Below are 20993 nucleotides of genomic sequence, written 5' to 3'. Positions count from 1 at the left end.
ATCAATACTAATACCAGTTGTGAGATGCCTACCTCAACACCCAAGTAGAAGTAGAGTAACAAGATCACAATAGCTGAATAAGACAACAATATAAAGTCCTACAAGGTATGCAGAAGTGATATAACATACACAAATACACACAATTCAATAAAGAGAAAGAAAGAGGTGGTAACTTAGGACAATCTTATGAGACACTGGTGATATCCCTTGGGTGTGAATGTCTATAGTATGAAGAAAGTGCTCACAATAAAAAGCCATCTCTATCCCCAACTCCTATACTGGCATCAGTCATGTCCACCTCATATAAAACTGGGTAAAATCCATCCTGATGATCTTGCAAATCTCTAGCCTTCTCAAATCAAGAGGTGGTGCATCAAGGGAGTACAGGAAGGGGGATAACCTATCCATGCTAAAGTGATGTAGCTCAAACCAAGCTGCATTTGTGCATAACAACATGAAGTATCAGGCACTTTGGCAAGCAGCCTGGAGGACTCAAGAGTCAATAAGAAATATATGTGTCTAGGTAAGGCTATGTATGTATGTGACTGATCGGGTGACAGCCTCTACCACAATTGGTGTAGCCACTAGCTCAGCTCTCATAATCTCATGTGGATATGAGGCCTTACATCTAATCATCCTATATATCATGGACACTAGGGGTCTCTCCATCGACCTCCATTTGTCATAACTATGCCCTAAACTGCTACATTGATCAAGATTAGGCCCCCATATCTATACTGCATAGCATAGGGTGGATATGACCAGTGTATCGAAGAGCCACAACTTGGTGTAGGGTTCTTGGAACTGTACCTGTAAGCACGTCCTCTCCAAAGCACCTAGTGTTGTGTATCCATAGGTCAGTCTAGTGTCTGTTGCCTCTCACATAGAAAAGGTGGGCCCTGTGGATAAAGAATGTGTGAAAGAAATATATATTAACCTCTACGTAAGGCCAATGTGGGTTATGAGATAATCTAGAGTGCATCCATGTCTTATGTCATCTCATCCATAAAGTGGACATAATTAAAATAAGTGCTCTATGAAACAATGCTGAAAATAAGTGTCCAATGGGACAATGCTAGAGTACAAGCATGCTTTAGGTCATCTCATCAATACAATGAAAAAGTCATCCTAATCTAACGCTACTATTTACAAACTATGGTGGAGACTATAGGTTGTAGTTGATCTCAAGATTTGAGTATGATGCCACCTATGATGTGGCCCCTAAGCGCTTGAATGATGTGCTTCATGGTGAGTCTCTGGTGTCTACATAATGATGGCTCTTTTCCGACTGTGGTGCAACCTCCTTGGTCATGGTCATGGTAGACTGGGTCATCGTGCTCAACAAAATGAAATGGCTAATGTAGCCAAGCTACCTCATATGCTGCAACTATAGCACCCCTATACTCTTCCTTATTACTAGACGATGTAACTCTAGGCTATTTCTTACTCCAAGTAATATTACCACTCCCAAAGGAAAGCATAAACCCATGGATAGACCTCCTACTTGAAATACTACTAGCCTAATCTACATCAAAAAAGAATTAAAAAAGATAACAACACTTATTTGAATAAAATTCTATTGATTTTTTTTCACCTTACTTAGTGTACACACTATGATCCATAGGAAATCAGAGAAGAAGAGGCTACTTGATTGAGAGAGATTTTTCCACTAATCACTACAAGGGATTAGGCCTATAGTTACTAGAATTGATGCATTTTTTTGAGCTATGAAGTGACTCCACAGTGTGGAATGGAGGGTGTTTGGCTGAGTGGCTCTATCTTTGCTTGGTAATGGTGTTTGTAGGGCTTGATTTATGGAAAAATACTATCACTACTCCCTTTGGGTGAGATGGCCTCCTCTCTCACAATATTGTTGTGCAACACCTCTAAATCTCCATGAGGAGGAGACCTAGGCATCTCTAGTCATCGTACTATATAAAAAGGAAAAAAGGTCCAAAGCCATCACAAAAGAGACAATGATACCATCCCCATATGTTGCACTATATTGTGCATTTGCATATATAGTACATCTCCATCTTAGGCTCCTAGTCACAAAGCTTGCAAATCCTATCGTTGGGTAATGTATCTGTCCGTCTACAATCTCCATTTGTAGCCTATGAGAGAAGGTGCGAATCTATCAAATAGCCGCCTATAAACCCTAGGAGAGATGAGTATCCATGCACAATGGACTAATAGTGAATCCATCATCAAAGAGGCACAAGGAGTGACTTTGATAGAATTCCATCCTTAATCCTAGAGGGAGTAGTGAGTGGGTCCATGTCATCCTTGTCTTAGTTCTCAAGATATTAGCATTGATCACCTAGTTCAGCTCTGATCTACTAAGACAAAGTGTAGGGCAATCAAGACTATAGTCAAAAGGTGGAAGACGATCACTATCCAAGCCATGTACACTCATCCAGATAGTGATCTCTGAAAACCAATAGTCCTCACCCTCTGCTGCTAGATTTCTTTTGAAATTCTATGAGCACATTGACTCTCGCAAGTGCCCCTAGTGCTACACAAACCTTGTATCAGACAGGCCTTTGCTGCCCCCTCTTACTAAAAATTGGTCCCCGGCATCCTCAGCCCACATCCCCTGTAGCTATGCTGTCTCCCATAGTCAAGCCAAGCATCTAGAGATGTAACTATATGGAGGGTTCTCTCTCATAAAACATCTTCCATGCACTATCACTATCCCATACAAAAATAGTTTGTATTCCTCTACCCCTACTTTCGCCAAGTAGTCTGGCTTCTTCTTTTACACAAGGCATCTGAAGAGTGTTCTTGCTAGACAATGTGTCCAAGTGCTTAGCTCCACCTCTCTATGTAGGCAGGTGTAACTCTACACTCATCATCATACTGGCTATTTTGGGGAGCACTAGAGCATGTGGGTCTACATCAGGGCAAGCTATGTGGGAATGCATACATAGCTAATCTATGCATGGCCTTAGCCAAGTCCCTTGTACATTCTTCCAACGGTCTACTCAAATCCAATGTTTATAAACTAGCCTACGGAGAGCCACTATAGATGTGAGAGGTGTCCTCTATGAAGCAGTATTTGGGATATTTGGGGAGGCATGGTGCTTCATCTCTCATATATCCACAAGAGATCGCAAAGGTCAAAATAGCATAATCTCCAACTATGTTGATTGGTCTCTTAGATATCTTAAAGTTTTGGACATCTGGTATCAAAACTCATGAGTCTTATCATGTAGTCCATAGTACTTGCCCCTCCTTTGTGATTCCAACATGTTCAGAGTGTCTAATCCTAGCAATTACGGTGCACCATTAAAAATGAAGTCTATGTGCACTTCCGAGGGCCAATTGATGTGTCCCATAGATACTCACTTCCTTGTCCTAGGCTCTCCTCTATAGATCTATTTCATCTATGTCAATCTCTTCAAGCATGGCTTTATCATGCATGTAAACATCACTCTATCTATCTCTAGTGCGTGCATTTAAATCTTACACTATCAATATGTCCACAATGCTAACATATCTCATAATGTCCTCATAGAGTATATCAAAGGGTGATCCATCTTGTGTAGTGTTGGCTAAGTTTGCAAGAGGAAAGTGGCATCTTTGTGTCGTATCCATGCATGTAACCTGACCCATGAGGATCATGAATCATCATCTCTCTTCATTTTGAGGTCTTTCCGATATGGTATGGCCACATCTCTAGAACCCCTAGTGCTTCCCACCTTTCTAGATGTTGGGATGAAATGCACTTTCCCAACTATATCCCTGCATATCTGGTAGTCCACTATCTGTACATTGGTGTGTTTCTATATACATGGCTATGTCTATGTCTTGGAAGGTATTTTCAAAGTAAACAACACCAAAGTATAGGGCTCCATTGCAGTTCCATACTAACATCCTGAGTGTCTCACAAACCTTGTACCATCATGAGGACCTTCTTTCACTAATAATGATCCATCAATTCCTGTAAACAGCCCATTTTCCCTCTTTGTGAGTCTACAACACTTTGGGCATGTGTTCTATGTGATGTGCTATCACTATTGGGGTAAGGTCCTTGTGCAAATAAATATTCTCACCCTTGAAGATTCTTTTCATAGACAAGAAGGCCTTTTACTTCTCCATGTTCCCAAAGCAAAGAGTTAAAACCTTAGATATAGCAATTCTCTACTTGGTCTCTCTTACATGCTCATGTGTGCTCACTATAGTATATCTTACAATCTCCACTCTCTTGCCTTCAAGTTTCTCCTTCCACTCTGCTTCTTACGCTATTATTCAGTCCTGTGTGTGTGTAGGTATAGAGAGAGACAGAGAGAGAGAGAGCTCTAACCCGAGAGAGAGAGAGAGAGAGAGAGAGAGAGTTTGGAGAGAGAGAGATGCAACAATGATGGAGACTTGCCATGGCCCGTCCTCTGCAACAACCTGACCTCGTCTATTGGCGCTATCGGGCCCGCGTCTGCATTATTTTGCCCCGCTTCTGCACGCCGGCAGAGTTAGCCACACAGCGAGAGAGAGTGCGAGCGAGCGCAGGAGAGAGGCATTGCGTTACCTGCCTGTGGACGTGCCTCCCCTGCCCAGCGGACATCTGTACCTGCTCGTGCGCTGCCTGAGCCCCTTCGTTAGAACAGTGCAAGGTCCGTTCTGCCCTGTTCGTGACCTGCCATCGCCTACTCGTGAACAGCTGCTTTCTTGGGGAGCCCTACTCTGTGATTGACACAAAGAGAGAGAGAGGAGCCGCCGTAGCAGAGAATTGTCAGGATCTGGGAGTGCGTGACTATGACCCTGCACAGGACAGCAGGCAGACTGTGGCAGCACAGAGAGAGAGAGAGCACCCTACAAATAGTTTTAGATCCCCGGTTAAAGGGGTGATACAATATGGCCGGTCTGGACATGGCCTTTATTGACCAAACGGTGGCAGCCCTTGGTCCGGATTCTGACACAAAGGAACCAGAGGATATGGTTCCTTGCACCAAGAAGATGCCATCTGGTCCTGACTTCCTGCGGGCAAACGCACCAAGCATACTTCGGAAGTTATAATGGATCATCAGGAACATTCTTATGCTCAGGTTGCTTCCGATTTTGTGGATTCTCAGGATGTCGACTGGGAGCATTTGTTGGAGTTTGCCAACACTCTGCTTGGTGATTATGTTCAACATAATCATGAAGTGTTCTCTGACTCGGGAGCTGAAGATATTCTGGAAGCCACTGTGGATCCTAAAAATGTTTTGCACTCATTCTCGGTGTTTTATGATCATGATGTTATACTCTTCTTCACTCGTAGAATCCCAGTGTTGTCCTATATTCGCCAGTGGCTGCAAAGTCTCCTACAAGGGGACTGTGTTGAAGAGATTTTTGTTGGGCCCTGAGGCTTTTATGAGGTGCTGTTGAAATCCGAGAAGCATCGTGCCAATCTGCTGACTAAACTGCCAGTGTTCTTTGATCGCCGTTTGGTTCATGTTGTGCCATGGCGCCCAATGGCGGATTTTCAGCACTTGCTTCAACGCGAATGCCCGGTGTGGGTTGAAGTGGAAAACTATCCGACAGTCTATTGGCCACTGTTAAAGAATGCCATGGCCGTTGTGGGCATTGTTTTGGTTCCGCCGAGTCTAAGGGCCACGAATCGTAACCTTTTGTGCATGCTATGGGACACGGATCGGAAAAGGCCTGCTTGGTTACGTCTTAATTGTTCTGGCATGCATCCTTTGCACTTTCGTTTGAAATGGGATAACTTTGCAGGGCCTTGTTTTTCGTGTGGAAAATTGGGGCATTTTATGGCTAAGTGTCCAGCAAAGCAACCGACTTCAAATGCTCAGCATGTTTTGCCTCCCATGGAAGAAATGGTACTTAATGCTCCGTAGCAGGATGCGACCCAACCACCTAAAGTTTTGGACAAAGGCAAGCAACCTGTTTCGGGTTTGGATTCCCGTGACAATGACTGGGTAGATGTTCGCGCCAAAAATGGCAAAAGGTTTGATGCTCGCATGGAAGATACTATGCCTAATGCTTCGCACGATTCCGTGCGTACTTATATGCGCAAGAAAGACATGTTGTCTTCGGAGCATACTACTCATGCTATGGTTTCTTCTGCTCCTCGCAATCAGCCCACTAGGAAAGTATATATGGATGGTGCGAAGGGCCCACCTACTAAGTTGGCTTTTAATGCTAAAGGGAACGTGATTACCCCATGGGATCGTCGTTATCCCCATTCCATCCCCAAGGCAGTGGATACACCGTCTACTTCTACATCTGCCCGTCCGAACTCTTTTGCCGTGTTAGCTGATTTTTTGGATGAGGGAGTCCTTGACATTTTAGCAGAAAAGGTTAAATCGAGGCAAGCTTTGCCTCATTCCTGATTTTCTTTTTGAATACACATGAAGATAGCCACGTGGAATGTGCGAGGCATTTGTTCTCACAATAAGCAACATGCCATGTGGAGTTTATTGCATGAGACTGAGTGGGATGTCTTGTGTGCTGTTGAGCACAAGAGTCACCACGAAGCAGGAAACGTTGTGGATTGTCATGGGTTTCGCTTGTTTAATGCAGGGACACATACCATGCATTATTCGAGTGTGCTTATGATTGTACATGAGAAATATCAGCCTGTTCTTATTAAAAATGATGTACATGGTCCTTTTGTGGTGATTGAAGTTTTATTTGAAGGAGAGATCTTATGGTTACTTGGGCTCTATGCTCCAAATGATTCTTTCTCCCGCCTTGAACTTTGGAATACTTTGCAGACCTCCTTGTCACTTGGCAGACGGGGTTTTCTAATGGGGGATTTTAATATGTGTGTTGATTCTTCGCAGTCCACATTAGAGCATTCGGTGATGGACGCTCCGGAAAGCCGTGTGTGGAATGCGTTTGCACGTGCTATACTTAAGCAAGATCTCTAGTCATAACTACACCCTTCTTCTGCAGAGTTTACTTTTCATTCTGCGCAGTATACAGCTACATGGTCGCGGTTGGACCGCATGTACATTATGCAGGATGATGCTTTTCTTCCTGAGATGCTAGAAATGAAAGGGTTGCAACAATATCCCTGTCGGACCATTTTCCTCTACAACTTGAGATGCTTGTACAACCCATTGCACCTTTTAAGTAATTTCTGGATAGACTCCCTTTGCGCTTCAACTCGTCTTATTTGAAGCATTCAATCTTTCAGGGTTATATGCAGCAACTGATTGACAGATTTTTGTTGAACTTCTCTTCGGAGGGCAATGCTTCTTTTGAACGATTGCTTGTTAATGTGCAGCGGGTTGTTCGGCAGTATGGGATTCATCATGCCTCTCTTTGTCGGCGGCGTCGACAAGCAGTGGAGGAATTACTAGCTCTGGTTCGTTCTCTACTAGTGGAGACTCCATATGATGTATTTTTGTTGTCATTGGCTATGCGTTTGGCTGATCTTATTAAAGAGTTTCAGTTGAAATCTTATCAACAGGCCAAATTGCAAAATCTGACGGAGAATTTGCAAGATAGTACTTGTCAGACTCATAAGTTCTTTCGAGCTCTCCATGTCTCTCCTGCTCAAGAGAATATAACTAGACTCCAAGATGCAAAAGGTCAAATGATCATTGATCTGCACACTATTGTGAATATGTGTAGGAATTATTTTTTAGACCTTCTTGGTTCCACTCCTTCCCCTTCAGACCAAATTACTCGTGCCCGCTCGGTTTTCTATGATTTGGTCCGCAATCAGGTTCCACATGACATGAAAACTACTTTGGAGACAGATATTCGTGAGGCGGAGATTATGAATGTTTTGTTACACTTGCCCAAGGATAAAAGTCCCGGTTGGGATGGTCTCACCAATGAATTCTTTGAGGTTTTTGCTACCCAACTGGTGAAACCATTGACGGCTATGTTTCAGCAGGTTTGGGAAACGGGGTTCATGCCTTCCTCATGGAAAGAAGGACTTATTAAACTGCTTCCAAAAGTTCCTTCGCCGTCTATGTTGAAACATTGGCGACCAATTTCTTTGATGGGTTCTATGTATAAAATATTTTCCAAAGTGATGGCGAATCGGCTCCATAAGCATCTTCCTGCCATTGTGCATCCTCTTCAATATGGTTTCATTAAGGGTTGAAACATTCTGCATAATATCTTAAATGTGCAACTGGCTATTGACTATGCAAGGCACTCTAATCAGGAGGTGGTACTGATTCAATTAGACCTCGAAAAGGCTTTTGATTATCTAGTCTGGTCTTTCATTGCAGACCTAATGTCTACTATGGGCTTTGGTACTGGGATGTCTCGCTTGATCTACACCATTAGTGCTGCGGCTTCTTCGCGAGTTATGCTGAATAGTGGTGTTGCTGAGCCAATTGTCCTTGCTTGCTCCGTCAGACAGGGTTGCCCTTTGAGTCCTCTCTTTTTTGCCCTTGCGACTCATCCAGTTCTTTCAATGTTATCTCATATGGCAGCTTCTACTCAGTTGCCTGGATTGTCTCTTTCTTTTGGACAGCACTTCATTAGTCAATCCTTGGCTGATGACAATTTTATGATTTTGCGTGCGGACAAGGACAATCTTCGCAAAGCATTAGATGTCTGGACTCTTTTTGGTCAAGCTTCTGGTTCTCGTATCAATACTTTGAAATCGACCATTCTCAGCTGCACAGAGTCAGATTTGCAGTCACTGGACTGGCACGAAATGGTTGTTCCCCGTGGTTCCATTGTCAAGCATCTTGGGTACCCTTTGGGTGTTGATGTTCGGCCAAAGCAACTACTAGAATGGATTTCACAGAAACTGGCAGCTAAGTTTCTGTATTGGAAGTCACACGCTTGGCCCTTCCATGTTCCCCTCAAAGTGGCTCAGACAATTATGTTGCCAATGCTCACATATTTCTTGCCATTGCTGCCTTGGACGACTACTACACCGAATGCTCTTACCCAGTATATTTGTTTCATGTTATGGAAGAAGAACTCCTTGCATGCAGGCATTTCATGGATTTCTTGGTCGCATGCATGTACCCCCAAACGCATGGGTGGTGGGGCTATTTTAGATGCCAAAACTCATATGGCGGCACTCCGTTGGTCTCTTTTTTGTGCCATGTGCTTGGATCATCACCCGTGGGTCTTTATAGCCCGTTATTTTCTTGAGAATCACGGGCTTGTGCATGGTAATACCCAAATTCGGAGTTCTTGGTGGCATGTTCTTAATGCAGACTCTCGGTTTTCTAGTCCTTCATCATCTCTGCTTGCTCATTTGGTATGTTCCTGGAAACTGATTCTCCAGAAGGCTCAGTGGCATCCAGCGGAGGACCGCTTAGCTACTAACTCTTTTAAACTGGAATTGTTGACAACCTCGCGGTTACTTTTTTGGGAAGGCAAACATGAGCTCGGACCAAAATTTAACCGCATGACACGTTTGGGCTTGACTTCAGTGCAGATGCCACCCTTGCCAGTCGCAATGTGTTGATATCGTTTCGTACAGCCAGGAGGCTTTTCAGGATCCCTCATGGATACCGTGATTTATGGGGGCAGCTTTTGATGGTGCTCCAGAGCAGACAACCCTTTCCTGCCCTTGCTTCGGATCGTCCCTGGCAGAACTGGGACCTTGCAGGCCGGCTGAATTTAGAAAAGGCTTCAGCTAACCAGGTGTATCATCTTCTGATTAAAGATCATCAATGGCTGGTTACTAAAGCTAATACTGTATGGGGATTGCGTAAATCTCAGTCATGGTGGAAGGTAACCGTGATGGAGGGCTGGTTGAACAAGACACCTTTCAAATGCAAGGTCTTTCTTTGGAGGGTGATGATTGGTGGTCTTTCTCTTGCTTCAGCCCTTTCCAAGCGTCGAATCTCCAACGGCAATTGTTTCTTTTGCACCACCAGTGTGGACATCGATGCTTGCCCTCTCACTAAGAAAATCTCGTCACTCTTGTCAGCAGTTTGGCGAGCGGTGGTTGGTTTCTCGCTAAGCCCTTTTGATTGGGTTTTTGCGCGGCCCAAATACCCCACCCCCGGCACAGCCACATGTGAAGATCTTGTTTCACTTTCTTAGATACTAGGGCTGTTGGCACAATTGGACCATTCGGAATGCTTTTCTTTTTGATTCGGCCTCTAATGTTCAGGGACATATTGCTAGGCTTAAAGGTCTCTTGCATTGGCAGATAGATCTCATTCGGCACTCCGACTTACTCCCTCGGGAGGACTTACTTCTCTAGCATATGGCAATTTCCTCTGCGTCTTTGCCATGACTTTTGTAACTCTTTTGTTGTTTAGTAGTTTATAAATATAACATCCATTACGAAAAAAAAAAAAAAGAGAGCTCTAACCCAAAGACCACTGAGGACACTGTCATCTCTTTATAGATGTCAGAACTCTGCAGTATGCAGGATGCTATTATGCACCTTGCTGCTGCAAAGACACTGCAAGACATGACCAAGGATGATGCAGGTCACCTGAAAGTATGTTACAAGTGAAGGGGAACTGCTTCCCACTAACCTGTCTGACATAACCACATCCCAAGATAATTGCCCAGAAAACCAAGTAGACCTACCAGTGGCACAATCTAGCTACTCAGGAAAATTCTTGACTTGATGTTAATACATCAAACCACTTGCCAGCCACAAAACATGTACAACTATAACAAAGAAAAGCACTGCAATGCAGACCTAGTCATATGCAACGAAGCTGTGCATACCTAAATCATGGCCCTTGCATTATAGGAGAGTAGGAGTGTTGCCTGACCTGTGATGTATACTAGTATATGCTTGAAGTGCAGAAGAGTTCTTGGCAACCTTTTCTGAACTCGAGTCTCTTACAGAAACATTTTCCATTGCAGGTACAATTGCAATCAGCTTCAAATAATTAGAGAATGATTCTGGGTTTAAACAGACCTCATCTTCGTCTGTTAAAAAACTTTGCGGTAAGCAAACAAGATGATCATGGTAGATCTCTAACTGTCCACGGATTCCTGCAAAACAAATGCAAAGGCACAGAGAGTGTTACGCCTTTGAGTACCATAAACTTGTAATGGAAGTGTTGATGGAGAAGACACGCTTAAGGATACAGGCTTAATTCATGGCACACATTGAACACTGCAGTGCAGCATGAAGTCTCTGGGTTATTACACGAGCAGCCAAAAGACTAGGCAGCATGTTACAGGTCCTCTCAATATCACAGTTCTAGACTCACTACGCTTTAGCTTCTTCAACCTCATGTAGCTTTAGTCTCTTGAACTTCACCTACATGAGTGATGCAGTTTGCAGCACAATGAAATGCTTCAAACTGACCAATTTCACTGCAACATTGAGACAATATAACTAATTCTAGAATATTTTTGCACAACATACCTGAAGCAGCAGACAGATGCAAAAGAATTATGCAGTGCCGTAAGAAGAGGGTGTTTGTTCATCCACACAGACAACTTTGCTGGATGATACACTTGTATAAGGCAGTCACAATCCCCGTTTAAGTGTAGGAAGATATACCAATCGGGCGTGCAAGAGTAGGGGATATTTTGCACATATCTGAGAAAACGGGATAGATCATAGTTTTCTAGCTGTTGGCATGTGCAAAAGAAAGTAAAATCTGCTAGTACAGGGCTAATTTGCCTCAGGGTACTGATTTCTAGGCCAGCTAACTTCCATAGAGGCCCGATCAACTTACACCCCTAGTCCAACTGCATGTTATTGCTCCTTGCGGTCACACACGCCTGCTCTCCCGCCCCCGATTGATCCCCTCACGGACATGCCGCTGACAGCAACCGTCACCGCTGGACCAGCCGTCGATTGTGGCCGTCCCGTCCCGCTTGCGGCCCGCACCTGTGGCCGTAGCCAATGCCCATCGTCCCCCCCCCGCTTGTGGCCGCCGCCCCTGCCTACGCCCTCACACCCGGCGCCCCCCGCCTGCTGCCGTCACCCCTGCCCACAGCCCACTTGTCCACCCACCATCCCGTCCCGTCCCGCCCTGCCTGCATTTCAGCCTGTCGCCATAGCCTGCACCTGTTCCCCCCCCCGGCCTCTGGCTGCCGCCCCCGCCTACGCCCCCCACACGCATCGCCCCCCCCCCCCCCCTGCCACTGCACCTCCGCTCACAGTCTGCCTGTCCCCCAGCACACAGCCTGTCAACCCCCGCCCCTTCGTCCCTGCCTATGCCTCCTGCCAATGGCATTGTCACCATCGCTTGCGGCCCACCCCCCCACTCCCCCGCCTTGAGGCCTAGCCAAGCGGTCACACCACCGATTTGAAAACAGCAAATCCACCCCCCCCCCCCCCCCCCCCAGTTGCTCCCTGCCCCTATAGCAACTCCCCCCCGGATAGCACAGCAACGTGATAGGTAGGTTCCCAGCAGGGACGCACAATGGAAACCTCTAGTTAGATGCCGGTGCATTCTGCGAGCGCCCCCCAATCAAACACCTTGTGCATCATCCTCTCTGAGGAACAGCTCTTAGCCGTCCATGCCACAAAGCTGGAGTTGAAAGAAACAACCATCTTTGGTCAGGTCGTTGGACACTCCCTATCAAGGGCCCAGCTACGGGATTGGCTCCACTCCACGTTGTGCATTGGCACAGCACAGATCGTGGAGGCAGTCCTCATGGGCCGAGGAATCTTCATGGTTCGACTCACCTCTGTGGACGCAGCTCGTGAGTTAGTGGAGAGCTCGCCCTATGCCTCCACGAAGGGGGTCATTTATATGGTTCCCTGGTATAGCAGCTTCACAGTGGAGACATTTGCGCTCCACAATAGATTTCTCAGACACCCATTCACCTTACTTTTACCCGGACTAGCAGTAGAGTACCGCCAATTAGTGAAGGACTTTGGACGGCTCTTCGGCACAGTTCTTCCTGCCTCCTTCGTGGATGCAGTGACGGCTATAGGAGTCCCAAAGGTACAAGTGGATGTGAAAGACACAAAGAGTATACCAAAGTTCCTAGAGATTGAGGCAGGAGGTCACTCCTTTAGGCAACAAGTCAAGCTCGCCATATGCCTCCACGAAAGGGGTCATTTATATGGTTCCCTAGTATAGTGGCTTCATAGTGGAGGGTTATTTCCCTGGTATAGTGATTGAGGGTAATTTACCCTCCGAGATCATAGAAAATATTGTACAAATGATTTTAGCAATGGAGTTTATATTTTTCCAATTCAAGTATTATTACTTATGTTTGTTTCATGGAAAAAGTTCAATCGTTTGATTATCGATGTAATTCAATTTTTTTAAATAATAATCTTAATATGAATTCAAATATAAGTGAGTATTTGTATACGATATTACATAGGTATGTTGACGTCTTACAATCTAAGCTACCTGATGGACTTCCACAATCTCTCGAAACCTTAGATCATAGAATTGAAACCTTGTCCAATAGCCATCCCATCACTTGGCAGCCTTATAGGTTTAGCCCTAAAGAGGAGAACGAGATAGCTAGGCAACTTTAAGTCTATTTGGTTAAGGGTTATATTGAGCCAAGTAAATCCCCATGGGACGTATCCGTCCTTCTTGACAAAAAAGATAGATGGCATGATGTACTTCTGTGTTGATTATAAAGGTCTCAATAAGTTAACTATCAAGAATAAATATCCATTGCCAAGGATGGATGACCTTATAGATTGGCTTTGTGGTGTGTTGTATTTCACTATAATCAATCTAAGGTCTAGATACCATTAGATACAGATAGCTTTGGAGTATGTCCTAAAAAAAGCGTTCTGAACGCGGTATGAACAATGTCAATTTTTTGTCCTATCTTTTGGATTAACCAATGCTCCCACAACTTTTCAACAAATGATGAATGATTTATTTAATCTGTATCTTGGAAAGTGGATAGTCGTTTTCCTCGATGATATCCTTAGTTATAGTAAGTCATTGGAGAAGCATGTCAAACACTTGTGTATCACCTTACATTTCTTAAGGTGGGAGCAATTGCTTACCAAACTATCCAAATGTGAATACTTTCACATGAAACTCTTACACCTTGGTCATGTCATCTTGATTGATGGCATTCGGATTGATCCCGAAAAGGTATAAATAGTGCTCAATTAGCCTAATCGGGGGACTATAAAGCAAGTAAAATCTTTTTTAGGTTTTACGGATTTTATTGAAAAACGTTTACTTAAGAGTATCCCAAGCAAGAAGAAGCACATTAGTCCACCAGCTATTTGGACTAGTCAGCTCAATCAATATTGTCAAATGTTGAAATGGCTTGTTACCACTGCACTGATGTTGCAGATTATCGATCCAAATAAAACTTTTTAGGTTCACACGAATACGAGTCATTATGCTTTAGGTGTTATCCTTTATCAAGATGGCCAACCTATCACATTCGAGAGCCATAAGCTTACCAATGCCCAAACATGTTATACCACCCAAGAGAAGAAATTGTGGACAGTCGTCCATATGCTTAAATTATGGCATCATTATTTGTATAGTGCTTGGTTTATTATTTGGACAAACCATTATTCATCGAAATACTTACACGATTAGTTCGATCTTTGTGGCTGTAAGGCAAGATGGGCAGAGCTTATGCATGAATTCGACTTCGAAATTCGCTACAAGAAGGGCGTAACTAATATGGTTTCCAATGCTCTTGGTCGAATTTCTAAAGTCCATGCCTTATCCTTCTCCAAAATTTTGACTGACTTCTATCTTTCTCTTAAAGAGTGTTGCCAAGATGATTTTCACTTTGATAAGATCTCGTAACTAGTTCAAGAGAGACCTAGTAGCCCAAAAAGCTTAGGCATTCCAGATGCCTAAAGGCTAGCTCTTGAGAGAAAGATGGCGGAAAAGTATTCCATTCAAAATGGATTACTTTTTAAACAAGGCAAAGTATGTGTGTTCAATAATCAGGATATCTGCAAAAAAAAATTATACAGGTCACAATGCACCAAGTGCTAGACACCCCAACATACATCAGACTTTGTCCTTAGTTACCCATTATTTTTATTGGCTGCATATTACAATTGTAGTTAAGTCTTAAGTGCGTGAGTACTCACAGTGTCAATTTAACAAAGTTGAACGGCATAGATAAGTAGGGACGTTGCATCCTTTACAAATCCCTGATAGGAAATGGAGTAACATTTCTATGGATTTTGTATTAGAGTTACCTCATACGAATTGAGGTCATGATGCAATTTGGGTTGTGGTCAACCAATTGAGAAAAATGGCTCGATTCATTCCTACAAACATGACTATGAAAAGCCACGAGTTGATTAGTCTCATTGTTAAACACCTTTATAGACTTTATGATTGTCCTGATGACATAGTCAGTGACCGGGATCCTAAGTTTACTGGCCATTTTTTGGCGAACGATTTTTCAAAAATTGAAAACTCGATTGTCCATGTCATCCTCGGAACATCCAAAAACCAGTGGGCAAACCCATTGGACAAATCAAACTATGAAGCAGCTCTCCGTACACAATTTGATTGAAAGCGCTATCTTTCTCAAATTAAGTTTGCTTATAACAGTGCTAAGCATGCGACTGCTGGTTATAGCTCATTTATGAGATGTTGACGATTGCGAGGGAAAGTATTAAAATGGCCTAAGATCGTGCCACATTTTATGCTAACCAACATCGTACTCCTAGGGAGTTCTAAGAAGACATGTGGATTTACCTTAAAGTCCCAAAGGACTCCCATTCAATGACTATCAGCAAGTGCTATAAATTATCTTCAAGGCATTGAAGTTGTTCCCAAATTACCAAGAAGATAAGTAGCGTATCCTATGAGTTAGACTTACCTTCAGAAATCCAAGTTCACTCTGTGCTCCACATAAGTTGTTTAAAAGAGCGACTTGGACAAGGTGAGCAGATTGTTCGAATTGAGGAAGTCCCATGGCTTGAGGATGCTTGAGGAGGAGTGTTGAGATGGCAAGCTCAACACGTGCGAACATTGATAATGGACCACCTAGTTAGGTAGGTCCGCACGTCTACACTTAGCATATCAGTGGTCATTATCCTCACATGGCCACTGACTTATCACTTATTATATTTAGTTTATTGCACCTACCTATAACTAGCATAGTTATAGCACTGGTCAATTAGTATAGTCAAATATGCACTAAGTGGGGGGGCTGTAGCCTAGGTCATAGATAAAGGCCCAACATGTGGCTATGAGGATGTTTAGGCAAGTTCTTCTTTTCTCAACATTGGACAGCATATGAGCAAGACCCCTACTCCAGATTACTCTGGAGTCTCAAAGCATAGTGGACTGAGAGACATCGTCATAGATGGGAGCTGATTGCTAGTATGATAGCCTAGTACATCTGGGCTGCGAGATATAGTCATGTTATTGACCTTCAAGATGTGGAAATGTTTCTTGTGTCGTTTCGGGCCAAAGAAACAGGCTGAGGGCTGGGCTGCAACCAGCATTAGTGGGGAGAGTGAAACCTCACTCTCTTTTTGATACCTCATTAGACACAAGAAGCAAGCCCACATGTGCACATGCGTGTGCATGCACAGCCAAAAATGCACAAGGAGAATAGGGAATACTGAAAGATCTGTCTAAGAAACCTTCCAAACAACTAGAAGACTTGTCCAAATATTTCAGCTGAAAATCAGGGATGCAACTGCTGAGAAAGACCATCCAAAAATGTTCAAATTTTTGGGAAAACCAAAGTAGATGTTGAACTATCTCATTTGCATGTAAGTATTGATGGCAACAGGAAAAGGCAATACAAATCTTCGCCAATTTTTATCCCACAAGTACTCTAACAATGCATCTGCACAAGAAAAATCATTGCTTCAAGGGAAATTTATTGTTCCAAATTTTACTCAGATTCGATCTCTACTAGCCCAAAGATTTATCCAAGTGCCACAAAGCATTTCCATGCTTGCAATCCAAGGTGGAGACAAAATACTCCTATATACCTTCCTAGAGGGCATTTGTTTCAAAGGGACAAGACGACATCCCAGGGTATTGTGTATTGATTTCCAATCCACCGATCTATCATTGTCCTCATCAGTCACATCATCAATGTATCTGATTCCCAATTTTAGAAGATTTTCACACAATTGCTTCTTTGGAATCAGACAAAAAACACATGTACACACATGGAGAAAGAAAGAGCTACATTATTTTTTCCAAGAAAAAGAGATATCTATTAGTACACAAGTAAGAAAAACCCTGACGTAGACATACAAACAGAACACAGGATTGACATCCATAAGACACCAAAATAACCTGTGGGACCAAATAAGAAAGTCTATAATTATGTCCATAAATTTAGGTTTACTAGGGACCAAAGTGACCTACAAGACCAACCAATAAGTACAGCTATCCATGATATATCCCATCATGAAACACAAAATACAAACCGTAGATAGATAGACAGTAGATACATACATACACACAAAAAATGCACGTGTGTGTGCATGTGTGTGTGTGTGTGTGTGTGTGTGTGTCTCATGACTGTACAAACCTGTATTAAGCTCCTATCCTTTCATAACTGCAACAATATTCTGATTTATTAAATGCACATACAATATTCCAGAACAATCATTTCAACTTAGCATGCATCAAAACATGTGACATTCATACAGACTACCTGTCTTTTGCCCAAGAGCAATAGAGTCTTTGGTGTTGAGGGTAGCCATATCCTCCAAAAGTTTGTCCAAACCACTTACTCCATGGTCAAGAAAAGTTCTTAGCGGCAGCACAAGACCAGTTGAAAGCCTTTCAACAAGCTCATAACAAGCTCCTTGTTGTTCAATGAACTTTGGCTATTCAAAATGAAGAGAAAAGGCTTTTGTAAGTAAACAGTTTCATTAGAAAGTCAAAATAGCCATAGCAACATTGTTAGTGATCAAAGTGAGAAGTAATTTGAATTCTTTGACCGAGAAGAAGGTGCAAGTCCTTGAAAATATTACAGATTTTATTGTAATGCATCCTTAAAATGATATCTTCAAGAATCTAAACTCTAAGTATCTAGCAATCAGACGTACCATAATTTTGTTTTGTTGATTGCCATCCATATCGCTTGACAACACAAGATCTTCCCTACTCTTAGATTTTGGACCTACACAAAGTTCACTGGTCACAATCACTCCCCATATATGGCATGCCAAGTCTAATTATATTAAACCTCATAAAATCCCTAGGAAAAACGTTTGGAGTAAAAAGTTCCAGGAAACAATGAGTGAACTACCCACCACATACAATAACACTTGATAATGCTGGCTCTTGATAGTGGTAAGACTAACTTACTATGCAAATGATGATTTTTAGCATCCACAGTTATTATGCGGCTAGTCAACTCTTGGGCAGCTCCAAAATGTGTGGAATGAACCACCACAGCCAAATTATCTGTGCTGCCACTGTCAAAAGCCGAATGAACAATGGTCTCAGCAAGGGCTTGGGAGTAAAGTTCCAGGTCCAACGTGCATTCATTCTGTGAAAACTTTAGGTCAATCCATGACTTGTATCTATCATGCAGTATATCACAAACATCTTGTAGCTTCATGTTCTCAAATACACCATCTGAAGTAAGAAGTAGAGCCAAGTCATGGGCACTTTGTTCTTGCCACTCTGTAAACTCCGGTTCAGCAATGACACCATACCTAACAGAGAAACAGCATAAAAATTCCACACATCTTAGAGAAACAAGTATAACATGTTTTGAGGTTCTAGACAGCCCAATATGATTTGTGATCATAAGGCGGAGATGGACTATCAATTAGTGACTTGCCATTGAGAAGTCTAAACTCAATGGTAAAAACCAGATACTGAATCATGACTAGATATTTAGAAGCTCAATGATCAAAAGTGCACACAAATGAACAGCATTCTTCCTGTGGCTTGCCTTTTAAATGGAACATCACCAATAGCTCTAGAAATTGCAAGCTGCCCATTCACCCTTGGCACCCCATCCCAAGTTGATACAAAACCACCTGCTGCTTCAATTCGAGCCCTCTGACTCAATCTACTTGGCCGATGGTCAACAGTCAGCAGCTCCTTGGCTGACCATAAAACTGAAATGTCTTCTTTCTCAGTCCTTGACCCTTGGACCTTTAGATCACGTGTAGATTCTGTAAAATCAGCTAGATTAAAGTGAAGTTCCTTTTAAAAATCAAACTGAAAAGGAGGGGAGCAGATGTCAAAACAGAAGACCATTTGAAAAGAGATCCAAATACCTGCATTTCCCAATTTAAAGCAAGAAACACCTATAAAATGTTCACCTTTCCACCTACTAGACAAAACCAATTACACACACAAGAAAGCCACTCCCACCCACAATCCATTGTGTAATGTGATTATCCTCCCCTTATCACCTCGAGTTTGTCCCACAACTTGCACTTTAGGGAGATGGAAGGCTAATTGCAACACAGTTTTTGTTCCCAGCTAGAGTTACCACACCAGTTCATAATGGCCAGTCTTCCATTGATTGGAGACTTTCTTAGGTTTGTCCTTCTTGTTAGCATTGTACATATCATGGAATGTTTAGTGGGCATTTAGAAAGGCACATTTGCCACTTATTCGCAGACCATTTACATGCTAGTGGGGCCAACTCATGTTTCTGACATATTTGGCAGCTGGCCAACCTGCTCACAGTATCACTCCATTTCAAACTATTTTATAGGCTTCATTTCTTCCATGTCTATCATCTTTGCATGCTGCATCCTCTTGGAGAGCAGGAGCCTAGGAGCACTCAACCAGTTGCCTACAGCCTATGTGGATTGTACACACTCTCATGCTTTGGTATATGGATTCCATTTGCCGAGTTCATTGTCTCCAAGTTCATCTGTTCTTGTTCTTCTGTTCAGCTTAGTAGTATACAGCAGCTTCATTGTCTTGCTTCCATAGCTCTATATCTGTTTCACATGGTCTCATAAGACCAAGTTGATTGGTCTTGGTACCTCTCCTATAATTGACTGCTGTTTCAGGTCTGATTTACTCTGCACGACTGCTCTAAAAGCCATTAAACCTTGTGTTTTTCTGTTGTCTTCTTTTGGCTGGCCTGGGCGCATCATACTTCAGCAAGGTGACTTCCTACAGCTGCTGTTTGGATTGCTTTCATCGTGTTGTGTGCTGATGTAACCTGCATTTGATCAGCCCTGCCTTCATTTCAGCTCCATCAGCAATCGTCTTAGTCTTTTATGCAGTTGTCTCCTCCTTTGAACTATAAGTATCTATATTCTCATTCTATGGTGGTATCTTCAGCCTCATTTACTGAAACCAGCCTTCCATCTCCAAAAGTACACTCATTACAGCAAGCAATAGATTCTTATAAACTGAAATACAAATGTTACTGATTAATCTTGGACAATAGGCTCTTGATTGGCCAAGATTGTATTGTCCAATAATCTTGCTTATATTGCAATTGGAAGAAGTACACTCAGATTGCTCCAATCTCCTTCAAAATCCAATGTTGCTTGCAATCAAAAATGATTGGCTAGCCTTCAATTTGATTTGCCCCTTGCTCTAACAAGGGTGTGGCCTCCAATTGACCCCTGGCTGGTCAAAATGAACCCCAAATTCAATAGGGATGGGCTGGCCTCTTCAAAGCTCTGAAAATCCTTGAATTCCAGCTGCTGATTTCAAGTACTAGGCTTTCAATTTCCTAGCATGGGACTTGAGGTCACTAATAAACCCTAAATTCTGCTGTAAATTAGGGTTTACAGCAGCAAATGCTCCTGCTGTCCACCTTTGATGGCTGCTATCTGCTGAAAATGTCTGAGAATTGCTAAGGAAATGTCTATAGATAAGAGAGGAAGCTAAAGACGGAGAAAATGAAGATTTCTGCCATGGAAAGTGGCCCAAATCTGCTGCCACCAGCCCCTAAACAGGTCTAGAAAGACAAAAAAATGCCATGTAGGGATGGAATTGAAGAATGAGGTAATACATGTCTAGTTGTGTGGCTGAACGATACACAGATATCTAGTTCCACCCAATCAGGATCGGTGTGTAGAGTATGTCATACATCCCTGATGAAATGGTATGGGGGTAGCATCTGGACTGATCACTCAGCTCTATCAAGTGCTACTCGTGTCACTAGTGTTGGGTTTGACTCATGCTTACGCTCACACAGGAGTGTTAGTGATCTGGGGTAGGACACTAGGGCACTTTTTACTCTCCTTACGAGAGGTT

General features: G+C 43.0%; 1 protein-coding gene across 8 annotated transcripts in view; it reads right to left on the bottom strand.

Moving 5' to 3' along the window:
• The window catches only part of LOC148025334 (uncharacterized), a 226239-nt gene that overhangs the window by 164766 nt on the left and 40480 nt on the right, over positions 1-20993 (bottom strand). For 7 of the 8 annotated variants that reach the window (XR_015693048.1, XR_015693049.1, XR_015693050.1 and 4 more), the window contains exons 4-8: positions 18709-18946; positions 18114-18466; positions 17852-17925; positions 17455-17629; positions 10665-10890 (exon numbers count right to left, since the gene is read on the bottom strand). Coding sequence is in view for 3 of the 8 variants with exons in the window: in XM_087692375.1 (XP_087548501.1) it covers positions 10665-10890; positions 17455-17629; positions 17852-17925; positions 18114-18466; positions 18709-18946 (1066 nt within the window). In the remaining 5 variants the exon portion in view is untranslated. The remainder of the gene's footprint in view (positions 1-10664; positions 10891-17454; positions 17630-17851; positions 17926-18113; positions 18467-18708; positions 18947-20993) is intronic. The other variant, XM_087692374.1, reaches the window with a different exon arrangement.

This window comes from Lygodium microphyllum, chromosome 14, assembly GCF_053477565.2.
Source record: "Lygodium microphyllum isolate KBCC chromosome 14, Lygodium_microphyllum_v1.1.10, whole genome shotgun sequence".
Taxonomy (NCBI): Eukaryota; Viridiplantae; Streptophyta; class Polypodiopsida; order Schizaeales; family Lygodiaceae; genus Lygodium; species Lygodium microphyllum.
This window is presented reverse-complemented; position numbering and strand designations above follow the sequence as displayed.